At 42.5% G+C, this 17643-nt stretch overlaps 1 protein-coding gene across 1 annotated transcript in view; it reads right to left on the bottom strand.

The window, feature by feature from the left end:
- LOC307239703 (carboxyl-terminal PDZ ligand of neuronal nitric oxide synthase protein-like) overlaps positions 1-17643 on the bottom strand; it is a 174135-nt gene that overhangs the window by 22217 nt on the left and 134275 nt on the right. The window contains exons 8-9 of the mRNA XM_080013228.1: positions 16962-17123; positions 1044-1209 (exon numbers count right to left, since the gene is read on the bottom strand). Coding sequence (XP_079869354.1) covers positions 1044-1209; positions 16962-17123 — 328 coding nt within the window. The remainder of the gene's footprint in view (positions 1-1043; positions 1210-16961; positions 17124-17643) is intronic.

The raw sequence follows: 17643 nt of genomic DNA on the forward strand, positions 1-17643 counted from the left end.
AGGCTCCCAGAGCTTCAACTGATTATATTATATAATTCTATATCAGAATCACAATATTTGAGATGTTATTGTCATTACATTATTATTACTAGTATTATTACATGATCTAAATGATCTGAATTATAGAATTTGGGATTATTTGTTTCTTCAGTCATTCTCCGGCCATTGTCTCTGTGTAATGGGCCATTACGCAGTGGGACGAGAGGCAGAAACCCCTTGATGGTAACAATACACATTTCAGCGTGTTTTTAGCTGTTTCCAGTGGTGATTGCTTTGTCAAGACATTAGCAAATATAAAGTATCTATGTTTCTGTGACTCCACACTTAGAGGCAAGTTTGAGACATCCACTCTGTCTGAGTGCTACACCTCTTTGAGCGACGGCAAGTTTCAACACAAGACAACTGCCCCAAAGTAGGTTGTTCCTGTTCATCTGTGAGCAAACCTTCTCAGTGAACATCAACAAGTCAAAGTACAGATCCAGCCTGAATGACAAAAATGTGCATGCCTGAATATGAGTACTATGTATACGATGAGTTCTGAATATATTAAATGGCAATATCTAAATGCACTGATAAAAAGAAAAAGTATTGTTTTGAAGCAAAATGTACAAGTTTAAAAACTTGACTGCAGAGAGACAAAGAGACAAAAATGGAACTGTTGGTAAAACTAATCAGCTACTTATGCAGTACTGCTAAAACAGATCTCGAAGAAAATAAATTAATATTATAAGGAAGACTCCTTTTGCAGTTGTTTATTGTATATGGAGGAACATAATACATTTTAAACTTGGAATGCACCTCACATGGTCTTCAAAACTCTTGGTTCAGCCAAAACCAAAAGGTCCCCCCCCCTGTTCTAGTGTCACTAGATTTGCTTTTTGCTGGACAATTAAGGCCAATGTCCATCAGAAGTTCTAATGCCGTTTTTCTGAATTGCTGTGTTTAATTAACTACCTCTGATAGGAGAGAACTGGAGTTGAGAACCACTGGTCTAAGGGAATGCCTGAGATCTTCAGAACCCCCCCCCCCCACCAAGAACTTACTGGAGTCTGGTCCGGAGAACTTGGTCTCGAATTCCTGGATCTGTTTGACCAGCAGGGAGATGTGCTGCAGCAGGTCCTTGTTTTGAAGCAGCAGCTGGTGGACCCTGGCCTGGGCTTCCAGACGCGCCGTAGCCTCTGCACTCAGTTGGTCCTTAAGCAAGTGAACCTAAAGAGTGGTAGGGGGAGGGGGCATCATTACAATGATTGCTACTACCCTGAGATGGTTCCTGACCCTGAGCAATTTCCATTACACCAGGGAACATGGCTGACAGCAACGGCTGCTTCAGCGAACAGATGGAACACCCATGCAGTGCTTCAGCCAGGATCCCATATACCTGTACATCTCACCTTTGTGAAATATGAAAAGTATTGGCAATAACTTCTAGGTAAGTTAAGGTAAGTTTCATTTAGGAGGATTTAAATGTATATTTAATACAACACAGACAATTATTACCATTATATAATTATATATAATTATAGGCAATTGTGGCGCCGCCCCTTGTGGCCGCCTGCGCGAGCACCTCCTGTCAATTACTATTTTAGTATTTTTAGAGCTTATAGAGCTTATTGTGCGTAATCACTGGGTGTCATGACATTTCACTGCATATATGTATGACAGTATGTATGTGTATGTGACAAATAACCTCTTGAACTTGAACTATATCATTTTGATTAATATTATTTTAATTGAAAATGATGAGATTACCAATTTTACTTGGCCTTAAAGTGTGTCGCACTGTGTGTGTTCTTACTTGCAAAAATTCTCTGATACCTGAAGCTAAAATGAACTTAATGTAACGAAGTAGGGTTGAGTTTGAATTTCATGTGATATTTTTGGAACTTAGTGACTGTTTCATGTTCTATCAGAGTTGGTTTAAACAACTTCATGTGTGCCAATCCTGCTCATTGAGATGAGATGAGACAAGACGAGGGGAGACAAGACGAGATGGAGAGAGAGAGAGTTCCCTAAAGCATTTTGATCTGTCTTTAATTCTAACCTCACCGCTGACAAAATTGGCCATGTAGCTTGGGAGTCCGCACATGATGACAAAAAAATAAAAAAGAAACCCTCCACTCTTTATTCAGAAATAATAAGGAGGAATGCAGTTTGTTTCAAACATTTGAATGGAGATCACCTCTAAGATCGAATAAGTAAAATGATTCAATTTTTTTGATGATGTATATGAAGCCTCCTTTTATCTTCATGTTTGCACACACAGGCAAACAACACATGCATGCATGATATTGCAGACACAACACACACACAAAATCAATGAGTTTTGCGTCACAAACACATCCCAAACTTGAATTGTATGGCACATTTCCCACATGACGAAGACTCTATGTGAACACTCAATGAACATACACAATGCATGAATATCGAATATAGATATAAGTGTAACGGTATTGATTGGTATGATCCTCGTGTAAACTCATGCTAGGCTGTGCCATCGTGTCCGAGATTAAAGTCAGGCAATGCCAGGCAGAGATGCTCCATTTTCATTCGAGGCGGCCGTGCAGAGAATCTTCCCATTCATCTCCTCTCACACAGAATACTCTAAAGCCATGCACAATCATACATACAAAAACACACACAGATATTCTTTCTTAGCAACAATCGCCCCCAAATCTTCTTTTTGGGGGGGTTAAATGCGGCTGGCCCCATTCTAGTGACGTGCCATCCGCAGTCATAATGGTCTTTAATGCATCTTAGCGAGATAAATCTGTTGAGGTTAAAAATCTGCTGAATGGTCCAAAAGAAGCACAAAGTGAATCCTTCATTCCCCATGACAAGGCAAGCAGTGTGAGTGTCATTACTGCTTGGATGAAAACAGGGATTCAAATAAAAGAAAGACGTGAACCAACATTCGAGGCATTCTAACTTTTAGCTTTTAAAGTTGCAACAATGTGTAATATCAACCACTAGAAGGAACAATAGTCTATCAAAACCTGGAAGAGAATAATGTCAAGAAGTTGGAATCCAACATGAATACTTTTCTTCCTCAAGTTCTCTCCGAGTAACTCTTTATTTAATATCTGCCCCATCATACCAAACACATACCAAACCTTCGCCCTGATGTCACCTTCAAAACAGATTTAAAACCTACACCTTGTGTACCATTATCTCTCTGTGATCTACCACTTCACTGGGTTCTATATTTCTAAATCTTTTTACCACCCTTACGGTCTAAAGGCCAGTCCGTGTACAAATCAAGAACCCGGCTGGGATTAAAGAGAGAAGATGGAGTTGCGAGTGAGACTTCTTCTTGGTTCCAAGGTCTAAGCGGTCTCCGCTTCGATAATTCTCACCTCCACATAGTCAAGGACCTCTGACAAAGACTGATCTACTTTAATCCACTGCGCTTAGCGATGGATAGACAAAGAGCTGCTCCAGGGAGGGTATGTTCGAGGGCTAGGGTGGTGCAGCCGACCTGTTCTATAATATCTATAACACGTGCCACACCTTTTTTTACCACACCACAAGACAGCCACACCTGTCTTGGGTCTAGGTAATTGGGCCCGGGTATGACTGTTGCTCATTAGACCAATCCACGAGCAACAGGTCAAACTCCCATCCCCACACACACACGAGAGGAGCCCTTGTCATTCTGCTACGGGCTTGTTCCATCTTGCCAAATCTCTACAATAAAACTGGTGTTTTTTCAACCCCATTGCCTGTGTCTCTGTCAGATGGCCCTGAAAACGTCACTTGGGTGGTGTGTGGCAGGCAGAAGTGCCACAGTAAAAATTGTGATGAATCGTGATTGTCGAATGTTGGCGTAGTGTGAATGGTTGTTCCGTGTTGGCGTTGTGTGGCAAAAGCAACCGGTGTCGATGTCCTGTATAAGCCATTCCCTAAATCTTCCCACTCTCAATCTAGCATCTAGCATCACTTCGGAAAATGCCGGTACGGCTGTGAATGGAAGTGCGTGGGAATGGAAACAGTAAAATTGCCATAAAGTAGGGGTGGATCCGAATCCAACTAAAGCACAAATAGTGTTTTCCAAGGGAAGATTTGTCTGACTATGCAAACAACTTTTCTTTCCTTTTCCCTAATGAGGAACTTCACAAAGTGGGAGAACCTGGTGTTTTTGTCAGGGTAACATGGTTAAAATCCCCAGAGATTGCAATGAATATTGGGTCTCCCTCCCTCCCTCCCTCCCTGGCTGGAGCATGGAGCAGCTCACCCAAGGATGCAGGGTTTATTCAATCAAATCTTTTAAAATAATCGTTGATTTTTAAATAATATGTTAAAATAAACCAGTGTGATTCTCCTCAACCGTATAGTATGTTATACGCCCCACTGCAATAGACCAGTGGTTCTCAATCTGTGGAGTCGCCGGCTGATTTCTGGGGTTCACCAGATAATTTTCACCTTTCAGTGAAAGAGCGCTGATTTCTCCATTCACCCTTTCTTCAGTGGGGTTGTGTTTTCATATGTTTGGGCTCGGTTTGACCTGTTAGGATCACACGACGACTATCCAAGTGCAAACAAAAAGGTACACCCAAAGGAATATTAAATATTGAAATGCCCTTTCCAAAATATGCGAAAAATTCTAAATATGTATATATTTATATCTATACAGAGAGAAAAAAACCTAATACAGGAACTCCTCACTTAACGACCTACCTGTTTAACGACCGTTCGGACTTACGACCAGCTCTCTGACCAGTCGGTATTGGGTGCTGCGTACAATACCGCAGCGTCTCAGCATCAAGCACCTCATCACCCTTTATATACCATATACACTTTATATACTATACATACTGTATACACTGTATACATCTCATCTCATCACCGTTCTCAGTCTCGGTCTCGTTCCAGCAGTCTGTCAGTATTCACTACACTAGCGTTCGCAATCACCACGCCCCGTTACCGTGAAATACACAACCCGGTCCTAGGAACGGAACTCGGTCGTTAATTGAGGAGTACCTGTATTGCAATATACCGAAAATCGTGATATTGAGTAGTACGATTATCGTACCATCAAATTTCTTGGCGTCACATTCCATACAGTATCACCTCTGAAACACATATTGGCTGTAACAATAAAGGATTCTTTGTCTCATTCGTTCATTGTCTTGAGCTCATTCAATCATCCCAGAGAACACAGGAATGTTTTTAAAAGCTTAATGTTTATTTTATTCAAGCGCAGGAACCGGATGAGAATGCTATCCGTATTAATGTCCTTATAACTTTTTATCACCATTTCGCCACTCAGTGGAAACTTTCCAGCCAGGTGGAGGCGTGAGGGGTGTGGGGATTATTAACAGTTATCGTACGGATACTTGGCACCACTGTATCGATTTTAGTATTCATGTAGATAAGAATAAAAAACTGAAACAAGAAAAAAATAAAGTTAAAATAAGAGTTTATCTCGCACAATCGTTATGTAAAGTACAAGCATTATGCATTATGTCACGCGAGCCGCGTGTGAGACTAGGCAACCAAATTGGTTTTTAGACCAACACTTCACTCCCCGTCTTCCCGCCCCACGGACTCTTCCCTCTGCTAACTGACAGGGGACAGAGCCCTTGTGCCCAGACACAATAATCCCCACCCAAAATTATTAAATCAGTGTGATCATCATACACGCTCTGCCTCTGGAGAACGGACATTCTCCACCGGTTCCCCCTCTTCCTGTCCGCTCGCTCCCTCCGGCCCTGCGGTGCGTTGCAGGCGGCAGGCAAGCGAAGCTCTTGTGCCCAATGTCCCGCACCACACCCCTAACTCTAAAAGACATAGCTAGGGTCCGAGTGGCATTTTTAAGAAGAAAAATAATACAATTTAAGAATATAAAGAACTGTCGCCATTGAGACTGGACGTGTTTCAGTTTCTGTCTTTGCAGCTGAGCTCCACGGTTCGGATCGGACAAATCCTCCCAAATGTTTTTTTTTCTTCCCAAAAACAAATAATTTTTAAAATATTTGTGTGAAATAAATATTCGTAAAAAAAACACTATTTGGATTCCACTCTGCCTCCACCCCTACTTTATGGCAATGTTACTGTTTCCATTCACACAAACTTCTATCCACAGCCATAACGACATTTTCCCAAATGATATTAGATCGAGAGTGTCGAGATTTAGGGAACGACTTTTACAGAACATCGACATGATACTTTTCCCACATGACGCCAATACGGAACATTAACGGCTGAGATACGTCCTTTCTGGACTGTTCACATGTATTACCTGGTGGTGGTTGGTGCACACTACCGCTCGTGTTGTTTTTTTATTGCAAAATAAATCTCAAGAGCCTCCTCAATACTGCCGCAGGGCAGGATCAAAGCAGCATCAATCGCGAGATATGAATCCAGAAACATCTCTATGTGGTAACATGCCAACACCACTTCATAATGCAGCAAAAACTGTAAATACAACAACAAAAAACATTGCTAAATGGTTTAGGAATGATTCAACAAGTCAGCTGCTGTTACCCACGGTTCCTGGCTCTCACATCACAGAGGTGTGGGAGAAGTAGCAATTTAGGTTGCAGGCTGTCACTTCACAGACTGAGGATGCACTTTTTCCATATGGGATTACCGTCGCTGCCTGTCATTGCGCTGCCCACGACAGGCCTCTCAGACGAGTCAAGAGAGTCAAGAGCTTTATATTTGAGAGTGTGTGTGTGTGTGTGTGTGTGTGTATTTGTGTGTGGGGAGGGGCAAAATTAACGTATTTAATTATTTCGGGGCTATCGGAAGACCAAAAACAACAACAAACAAACAAAAGAGAAACATCTAATAAAAGCCAACATAGTGCACTGCTTGTGGCATTAGAATTCTCAACTGAAAAATGCAATTTAAGCGAGAACAAAACCACCGTTTTTGTTTTGCCGTAATTGTGATGACACATTATAGTGCAAAGTGTAAAATCTTATTGTTGCCACTTGTCTTCCTTTAAAAAAAACTAAAAAAAACAACTGTTTAGACTGGTATGCCATTTTCGGCACATGGCTTATTGATATGCCAGTGAACAATCTCTCAGTTTCCTGCGTGTCGGCTCGCAGCTGCAGCATTATTCGAGATGGCTAATCAGGTTATTACTTTGTGCTGTTTGACCTTCACTGGTGAAGTAAGCTCTCCTTCCTCATTAAGGCTGTTTGAGAATGAGCCCCGGGCTGAATTGTGTCTTATGCAAGAGAGACTCCATCTGAATGTGTGTGTGTGTGTGTTCATGTATGTGTTGGGTCTGGTGGCATGCAGTGAGGCGATTGTCTGTGCCAAAAAACAAGAAATAGAAACTTAATAGTCCACTCTGTCTCCCTGCCTCCCACCCTTTCTTTTTCGATTCCTCTCTTCCTTTATGGCAATGCCCCCCCCCATATATACAACGATCAGCCAAAACATTAAATCCACCATTAATAACAACTAATATTGTGCAGGTCCCCGTCGTGCCACAAAAACAGCGCTGACCAGTCGAGGCATGGACTCCACAAGACCTCTGAAGGTGTCCTGTGGTATCTGGAACCAAGACGTTAGCAGCAGATCCTTTAAGTTCTGGGAGTTGCGAGGTGGGCCCTCATGTATTGGGCTTGTTGTTCCAGCACATCCCACAGATGCTCCATCGAATCGGACCCTTACCCTTCCCACATCATGTGGATACATGATGTAGAAGAAAAGGTGATTCATCAGACCAGGCCACTTTCTTCCATTGCTCCATGGTCCAGTTCTGATGCTCATGTGCGGTGAACAGGGATCAGCATGGGCAGTCTGACTGGTCTGCGGCTACGCAGCCCCATACGCAGCAAGCTGCGATGCACTGTGTGTTCTGACACCTTTCTATCGTAGCCAGCATGAACTTTTTCAGAAATTTTTGCTACAGTATCTCTTCTGTGGGATCTGACCAGACGGACTAGCCTTTGCTCCCCAGGCGCATCAATGAGCCTTAGGCGCCAATGACCCTGTTGCCGGTTCACCGATTGTCCTTCCCTGGATAACTTTGGTAGGTACTAACCACTGCATACCGTTTTGGAGATGCTCTGACCAGGTCGTCTTGCTAACACAAATTGTCCCTTGTCAAAGTAGCTGAGATCCTTACGCTTGCCCATTTTTCCTGCTTCCAACACATCAACTTCAAGAACGTACTGTTCACTTGCTGCCTAATATATCCCACCCCTTGACAGGTGCCACTGGAATGAGATGATCAATGTAATTCACTTCATCTGTCAGTGGTTTTAATATTGTGGCTGATTGGTGTAGCATAGCATTTTTTTCCTTGACAAAGGACGAATTGTTATGATGCAGGAAATTAATATATTCTGTTTTTTTTGTGGAAAAGCACAATTGTTTAAATACATTTATAATGGCAAGAAACTAATTTTGTTCAGTCTCACAAAACATATATATTCAGTCTATGAATTTCTTCAGGGTTCACTTTTCCGGCATACTGAGTAAGAGGCACTTTGACATTGAATGGACATAGGGCTGCTGAATGCCATTTCATTTGTTCGCCATATGCACATTGTAAAGGGCTGTGGTGTCAGTAAATACTGTAAATGATGCCACTTGCTGTGCAAGGCAAACAATCTAATCAGGCGGAGCCTTTTGAACAAGCGACGTAAACTTAATAGCGTGGCAAAACATACATAAAGATATGGAAAGAGGAAATGCACAGTCAAAAAGGTTAAATCAGTAGCTTTACCACGCCTCCGACTTGACTATAATATAAATACACATTTAAAGTGCTGACATTTACACTTGCATAGACCATCACACATATTTGGCAAAAGATGTGCTGCTGATCTGCCACACAAAAATATGAATACGAATACAGATCTTCTCATCAGCCTTTGCTGTGCGCACTTCATCGACAATGACATTACGCTAAAAAAAATCTGAAAAAATATTTGCTTGATTCGCACAAACGTCACCTTGTTTTGAAGCTCTGATTCTCTACTTTCAAATGACGTGTAAGTCAAATGGCACCAAAAGTACCTAAAATCTGCAGTGGGTCACACACACACACACACACACACACACACACACACACACACACACACACACACACACACACACACACACACACACACACACACACACACTCTTTCTTGCGTAGTTTCAGCGTGCATTTCGTACCTGTGTATTTTGAATAAGAATTGCGTAGTTGGTACATAAAATTCATGCAGGTTGGCAGGTCTGAATATATGATGCTAGAAATATTATGTGCTGTAATTTTCATTATCGATTATTTCAAAGAATATTTATAATTGAAAATGCAATATAAATAAAATAAATTAAATACACACATCATTTCAGTCAATGTTCAGCTCATATGAGAAACCACAAAATAAAAATAAATACAGAAATAATTTCAGTTGCAAATTAAGGGTGTTCCTGATTGGTCGGAGCGAGCGTCATGTGTTGTTGATTCTGTCACATCGTGGGAGGGAAGCGCCGTCTAACCACACAGTACTCCATGGAAAACAACAGGATAGCGGATGCCTTCAACTATTATTATTATTATCATCATATTCTGGTATGAAACTGGGTGTTGGTTGCTGGTTCCAACTTGTGTTGATGCGATTACTGATGTTTTATACAACTTCTTCAGAATATTTTTTACAATATACAATTTACCTCAAGGTTGAAAGATACTGTAATGGTATTAATAACTGTACTATATTTTTTTCAAAGGCCTGGTTGAGGCTATGTTTTATAAAATGTTCTTTGTGGCCACATGTGGTTGCCATTTATGTGAAAGTGATGAAAACTAAAAAATTTAAAAATAATTCCAAAGAGCTTACTCTTGGAATTATTCTTGAGGATTTATTAACCTTAATAAGGCAATGTTCTTGCTTTAGATCTGGCAGCTACAAAATGTCGAGATAGCGACATAGTTAACTGCTAATAAATGATGTATTTAACACTTAGTCTTATTAACACATCATAAAAGCATAGTTAAGTGTTAATAAATGCATATTTAACTGCTAATAAATTATATTATTAACTGCTCATAAATGTTGTAATCAACACATATATAGTCTTAACACACTGAAACGCTTCTACTTCTTCGCTTTTCCGATATGCTGCTGAACTTCTTGTCTACGTTTGAATGAAGGCTTGGCGATCACCTGTGGAGCGTTTATCAGAATGGAAGTGCTCTGTGGAAACGTTGGAATGTCTGTCTTAGAGAGAGACACAGGCTTGTGCATGTGTCAACATGAAACACAGATAAAAATAACCACAGATTGTTGGTTGCGCCGGTTTTTTAGTAGTTTCTGTTTTATTTATATATAAATTGATGTCCTAGTACCGGCACCAACCAGACTTAAAGACTTTATTTCGGATGGTAACGCATTACTTGACATATGTCAGTGTAATAATATTACAGAAATTGTCTAAGTAACGTGTTATATTACTTTGTTACTGCTAAAAGTAATATATTACTGTAACACCCAACAATGGAAACGTGTACAGCAGGGGTGCCCAATGGGTCGATCGATCGCGAAGGTAGTGCGGGTAGATTGCGTGCCAGTCAAATCTTTTTTTTTAGATGTTTTAGATGCTATCATCTATCCTGCATTGGGCATTTGCTACTTGATTGACCTACAGGGCGGCCAGTCTAATGTGGCTGAAAACGTTGTTCATTGGGTTACAATCACAACTACTTAGACTACAACTACTACTCTTCTAACCCACGGGTCACCACGTAGAAAACGTGTGAGCTACTGCAAAACTTTAGCAAGCTAAGTGACCTAGTTAGCCTTCCAATTTATATCTACTAAAGAAGGGATATAAAAAATGAGTGGGGGAGCCGGACAAAGTAAGAAACCAAAAGCTTACCACTTCCCCATGGAATGAGGGGAGGACTTTTTATTTCACCATGTCACACTCGAAGTGCGTTTGTCTGATCTGTCAATCTTCCATTGGTATTCCGAAAAAGGGAAATGTGCGAAACTGTTCATAATTTTTTATGAACAGTTTCGCACATTTCCCTTTTTCGGCGACACTGATTTCCCTCCAAAGAGCGAGCTGAGAAAGAGAAAGGTGACTGAACTGAAATCGCAGTAAATCGGACAGCAGTCATTTTTCACATAGCTGAATCCAAAAGCAAAGGCAGCCAACGAAGCATCATTCCGGGTGTGTCACGCCATCATAAAGTGTAAGAGGTTCCAAGATGTAGAGATGGTAAAAGAGGCCTTTGTTGAGGCAGCTGACTCGTTGTTTTGTGACTTTAAAAATAAACCAGAAAAATGTGCGCTGTAAAGTAATGGGCGATGATTTGACCCAGCATTTATTTCCAAGTGCAGGGAGGTCCATGCTTTCCCCACTTCCTTAACTAGCACTGCATAATACACCAACAAGCACTATGTACAAAAATGCTAAACTTGAAAGCGATAATGGATGTGGCAACGAAAATTGCCTGTTCTATTCGATCGAGATCTCCTCAAAGACGATTGTTCTGTGCACACCTGGAGGATGCTGACTGCAACTACTCTGACCTCTTACTACACACTGACGTGAGATGGCTAGTAGGGGGAAATTCCTGCAGAGATTTCAAGAGCTCTGTCCAGAGATAAAGGAGTTTCTCCTTTAATGCAGAATACAAGAAACTTAATGACGATCAGTGGCTGCTAGACTTGGCATTTTTAACTGATCTGACCAACATGTTGAATGAGCTTAATTTAGAGCTGCAAGGAAAAGACAAAACGGTGGTCAACATGATCAGTTCAGTTAATGTTTTCAAACAAAAAATGTAACTTCTGTCCTCAAAGCTGCAGCACCATGATTTGGGGAACTTTCAAAACCTTGTATCAGAGCTGGAGACCCAGGGAAGGCGTGTGTGCAACTTGACAGTGCACGACAGACTTTGACAAACATTTCAAGACTTTGCTCTACTCAAGCCAATCGCTACATTTATGTGCTGCCCATTTAGGGAAGATGTTGAGGTTGATTCACTTGCATCAAAAATTGCAACACTGTCTTACCTGAACTGGTCTGCATTGACATTACTTTACATTACATTACCTTGCATTTAGCAGACGCTTTTATCCAAAGCGACTTACAATTATTCAAACACTGACGGACGCAGCCATCAGGAGCAATTAGGGGTTAAGTGTCTTGCTCAAGGACACTACAGCATGCTAGCAGGAGGAGCCTGGGATCAAACCAGCAACCTTTAGATTACTAGACCACCAGCTCTACCTCCTGAGCTACCATCCCCACGTCTGCAGTGGAGGATGAGATGTTGACACTACAGGCTGACACTGAGCTGAAGTCCAGGGCTCATGGGCAGTTTTGGAACTTACTCACGGAGGAAAAATATCCAAACAGGAGGAAATGTGCTACCTCCTTGACTGCATTATTTGGCTCTACTTATATATGTGAGTCAGCCTTTTCCCACTTGAAGATTATAAAGTCCAAATAGCGTTCCACCATGATGGATGATCATTGGGAAGCCTGCCTGAGGCTGGATACCAGCTTACCAGCAGTAAGTCATCAGAGTAAGGTAGTGACTATAAATGTATTTTATTGTATTTGTATTGTGCCGTAAAGGTTCATGCACTGTCTATATAAAGTATACTCAGTATCTTCTTCTTCTTCTTCCGGCTGCTCCTGGTAGTATACTCAGTATATAATAATAAATATTATATACATAAATAAATATATTTAGCATTTTTTAATGCAGGTAGATCATTTTGACCTGGTCATTTTAAAAGTAGCTCGCAAGCCAAAAAACTGTGGGCACCCCTGGTGTACAGTATATGTGCTATCGCATAAAGGCTGGTCGCCAGCCAACACTTCTTGGCTAGACGGGGATCTAACAGATCTAACAAGCTTCCCCTCCGGTACAAGGGAGGCCCGGCAGCTCCCTGAGATTTCACTGGACTACCTCCCCATTTCATCAGCTTGTGACGTGTAAAACAGTGGCTGGCGTTGCAGACAGGCTTGTCTTTAAAATAGTGGTCAGGTACCCTAGCAGGTCGTCTAGCACGCAGACCACGCTGATGTAAATGGTTTCGAATGGTCTGACGTGACACTTGGGTGCCTCTCACCGCCCTTAAATGTGCCTGGAGTTGAGTGGTTTTAATCATCCGGTTCCACAGGGCACTGTTCACAATGAAGCGGTCATCAGTGTGGGATGTGGCCAAAGGACGCCACTCCAAGCTCAGTGGCCACTTCCCTCTGAGAACATCCTGTTTGAAGCCTCGCAATAGCGAGATACTGTTGATGAATTGTTAGGTGTCGTCTTGATCTCATGATGTCAAAATGTGAACAGCATGATGAAGAGGACTGTTTAAATACCAATTCTAATTGAACCAGGAAATGTATTGGTCGATTCATGGATCAAACACCTGTTGTGAATTTTGCCGTTCAGCTCCTTGTTAGAGAACAGCAAGTTGTGCAAAAAGTACTGAAACATTGAACAGTTGGACATGTGCATTCAAAAGTTTAGAGAAGGTCAAATTAAGTTCACCTGTAAAAGTTATTGTGCATTTTAGGTCCATCCTGAAATTTCACCCGAAAGCCGAATATCCCAAACTTTTTGTGAGTAGTGTATGATGTGGTAGCTGGGTGCGTGTGCGTCGTCTACCTGGGGAAGAGATGGCACCAGGATGCACTATGGGAAGAAGGCAAGCCGTCGGAGGCAGTGTGATGCTCTGGGCAAGGTTCTGCTGGGAAATCTTGTGTCCTGGCATTAATGTGGATGTTACTTTGACACATACCACCACTTCAAGGTAATGGTATTCCCTGGTGGCAGTGGCCTCTTTCAGCAAGATAATGCGCCCTGCCAGACTGCAAAAAATGTTCAGAAATGGTTTGAGGAATATGACAAAGGCACGGCAGATGGGGCCCTACACAATATTAGGCAGGTGGTTTAAATGTTGTGGCTGAGTCTATATTTAATGATAATAATTGCAAGAAGAGGCCACGAAGGATCAAAGGGGGTGCACTTTCTTTCATCTCCCATGACGCCACAGGAACATTAAAACAACAGATGTCAGAGATCAAGACAATTACCCGATGGTGCCAAAGAGACTATAGGAGCAGACGTATCCTTAGTATTTCCTTTGTTTCCCGCTCACCACTCCAGGACACATGCTGTTGTTGAATCCACAAATGGCCGGCTTATTATCTGGAGCAGTTTCTACAGGAACATTTGCATTCTGAAGCTCGGTGTTTCCCTAAGAGCAAGAGCAAGTTGGACTGAACTTATGTCTAAATATGTAACAACCATAATGTTTTCCTTGAGGTGATTTTGTGAAGTACGATACTATTCTCGACTTTGGGGGATGGGAAATGACAAAATTTGAAATGTGATGTTAAAACGTGATCAAGCTGTGTTCCATTTGTTGAGCTTGGACTCCCCCTAGCGTCCTGCGTCTGACTAAACATTATGTTTACACACTGGCATATAGGTACTCCTTACTTAGCGACCTACTGTTTAAAGACCATTCGGACTTACGACCAGCTCTGACCAGTCTGTGTTGTGGGCTGCATACAATACCGCGGCGTGCGCGCTTTGTGCCCGGCGAGTCAGCGTCAAGCATCTCTTCGCGCATCATCGTTCTCAGGCTCATTCCCGCAGTCGGTCAGTATTCACTACACTAGCGTTCGCAATGGCCCCTTACCATGAAATAACACGGGTCCTCGCTTATTGACCAATTCACTTAACGACCTGGTCCTAGGAACGGAACTCAGTCGTTAAGTGAGGAGTACCTGTATTATCGTCAATCCAGTTAAAGTAATCCAAGCACTATCAAACTCCCAAACAGTCTGCCAATGGCGTGAATATGAAGTGAATACGCTGGCCGCTTGATAACACAATATTGACTTTCCCTCGCATGGTTCAAGATTTTTTTGTGTGTGGTTCTCCCTTCTTTTATTTCAAGATATATTTGACAAACACAGATGTAATACCTGCATTATAGTAGAGAAGAGCTTGAAATTACCTACGTCAAAAGGGAACGCCTCTTTCCAACCGGCCAATGGGAAACCTCTCGACAGCCTTGCAACCAATGGCCATTGAAGGAGGTCACTTCAGGTTCTGCCCCCTCGCAAATAAAAGAAGTGAGACACCATTGTCTCCCAGTTCTCTCCTGCTTCTTCGTGACCACTGTTTTTACATGGAAACTTTACTTTCCTTAGCGTGTTGCAACAGTGCCTTCTTTCTCTTCGTTCTTTTTTGGAAACCTCGGTTTACGCTCCGTGAACCAGCCTGGTCGTCGAGATAATTAGATATACTTTTTATATTTTTAAACCTTCTGCCTTCTACCTCAAATGGTGCGGAGCACCACACAACACCGGTAATATGGTTATTTTTGGATGAGCCACCAACATGCCAAAGGATTTGAAGCAACGGCGACCCAAAAAGATGTAAACAGTAAGGCTGGGGCTCTGTAAGCTTATGGCGAGGGGATGTTGGCCTGGGCACGGCGAGCTCTTTATTTTGATTATTCAGCTCAGAGTGCGTTTGCTGCGTCCTTTTACACATTCAAATGCAATCCCTCCAATGCAATCTATAGTTAATACTTCCCCATTTCCAGAAAACCTCTTTACTTACCTCCTTTTTTCCTGCCTCAACCATTTACCATATTATGAAATTATTTTATTATAAATAAACATTCATTGTTGATTCAGAAGTAGTTGGAAATTTGTCTGATATTCCATGTGAGAATTTCAGCCCCCTCAAGCCCCCCCTCAGCCCCCTCAAGTACACGCGACCCTGAAGAATACGGACCTCTATTGCCACCCATGCAGCCATAAACTTAACTTTAATTTTCCACCTTTTATTACAAACCTGGTGGTGCCCAACTTAACTATGACTATTAATAATAGGTCCTCATGGCGCTACATCTTGCTCATAATACAGTTTGAAGTATATTCTCATGGCTTAACATTAAACAATCACTATAATATAAATCATGATGTCATCTGAGAACAGTCTGAAAAGTTTCTGAATCTGCATTCTGTGATTATCTCCGACCGTGTCAGACTAGATGTCACTGAAAATCGTGCACTCTTTCTTTAATCACTCTCCTTTTGCGGAGATGGGGGCTGCGCCAGGCTCGGGTTGGGAAGAGGGCGAGTTTGAGTTCAAGTTAGTGTTTGAGGAAGGAAGACCAGCCACGTGTCCAGCCGGCGAATAAATGGAGACGGATTCCTGACGTCACCAGCCTACGCCTTCTCACTCCAGGCATTACCAATTGGAGACAGTTCAATCCAGCGCCTACATTCATATCTTAATTCAGCTATGTAGTATTAAAAAATCGGACCAAACAATCATAACGCCTCTATGGACACACCTCCACCCGCAGAACAGACCAATGTTTTAGTGTTTGTGATTCACGCTGTTACAATTGAAGATGGCAGCGAGTGTGTCATCAACTGCCTGCTTGTGTATGTCTGTTGCTATGTTGTCACAATACTCTAAGGGGGCCAAGACACTCCCCCCTGGCGTCTATAAGATGTCACACTACCCCGAACCCAGACCTTAGAGAGTTGGTGCCTTGTTTCGCAGTCGCTTGCCTCAGAGTCGCGAAAGCCCCCTTGCCACGGTCCCATGTTCCTTTGAAGAGAAAAGTGAGGACGAGGCTTCATCGTCTTCCCAGAATCGCGATTGTGGCGCAGCCCCTTGCAGCCGCCTGCGCAAGTGCCTTGTGTCGGTTATGCACATTTTAGTATTTTTAGAGCTTATTGTGCATAATCTCTTGAATCTTCATCTACAATGTGCATGCGCCCCTTCACACCAGCACAGCGGTTGATGCAGAACATCAGGGAATGGGTGGGTACGTTAAATATGTCAGAACATTTCGGGGGCCAATGCAGAATAACTAGAACTCAAACTCTGCTTCTTGCTTAAATAATAGGTAAAAGACGACTAATCAACTACTATTATGAAAAACCTGGTAACTAGTAAAAATCAGTAGTCGGGAAACCCCTAGTGTGTGTGAACAGTATGTGCGAGTCACCTGTGCTACGGCCACCTGCGTCTGCTGCTGCTGTTGCTGCAGCTGCTGCTGGAGCAGCTGGATCTGGTGGTGGAAGGAGAGGGGAGTGGCCGGCGACAGTGTGCCCGACACCGGCAGCAGCATCCTGGGGCTGGCCGTCAGCAGGGAGGCCTCCTCTGGAACCTGTCGGACAGAGGTTTGGCAGGAGGTGAGTTAGGGTAGGGGAGGAGTTAAGAGGTGAGTTGGGTGGTACTTATGTACCTCGGGTCAATGATGTTTGTCCTCACACAATGAGTGAGGACACACTGCATTCCAAATCTATTGGCGATCATGTCCCCAAACACTGTAGGTATACAATGGGCAAACTACTTGAGAACTAGTGTATGGTTCACACCGTGGGCAAAACACTGTCTTTTTTTTCCCAATGGGTATTTTTTGCCTCAAAAGTTCTGCTTCGCTGTGAACTGCCATTTTTACGCACCTCTTATTGCCTTGTTCAGGAGTGTGTTTTTTGCAGCAATGTAACGTTCCATTTCTCTTTCTTACCATCACCCACTTGCCCTTTTACTCTCTCTGCGCCGCATGATTTGAGAAAACGTTGCACATAAATGGTATCGGAGAACAAAAACTTACACAACTCTTGACACCAAGAGCCATCAAAAGTGTGAGATAGCTAAGTGGAAATCCGTAAAATCATTGGTGT

Source organism: Zeus faber, assembly GCF_960531495.2.
Source record: "Zeus faber genome assembly, chromosome: 1".
In the NCBI taxonomy this organism is placed as follows: domain Eukaryota; kingdom Metazoa; phylum Chordata; class Actinopteri; order Zeiformes; family Zeidae; genus Zeus; species Zeus faber.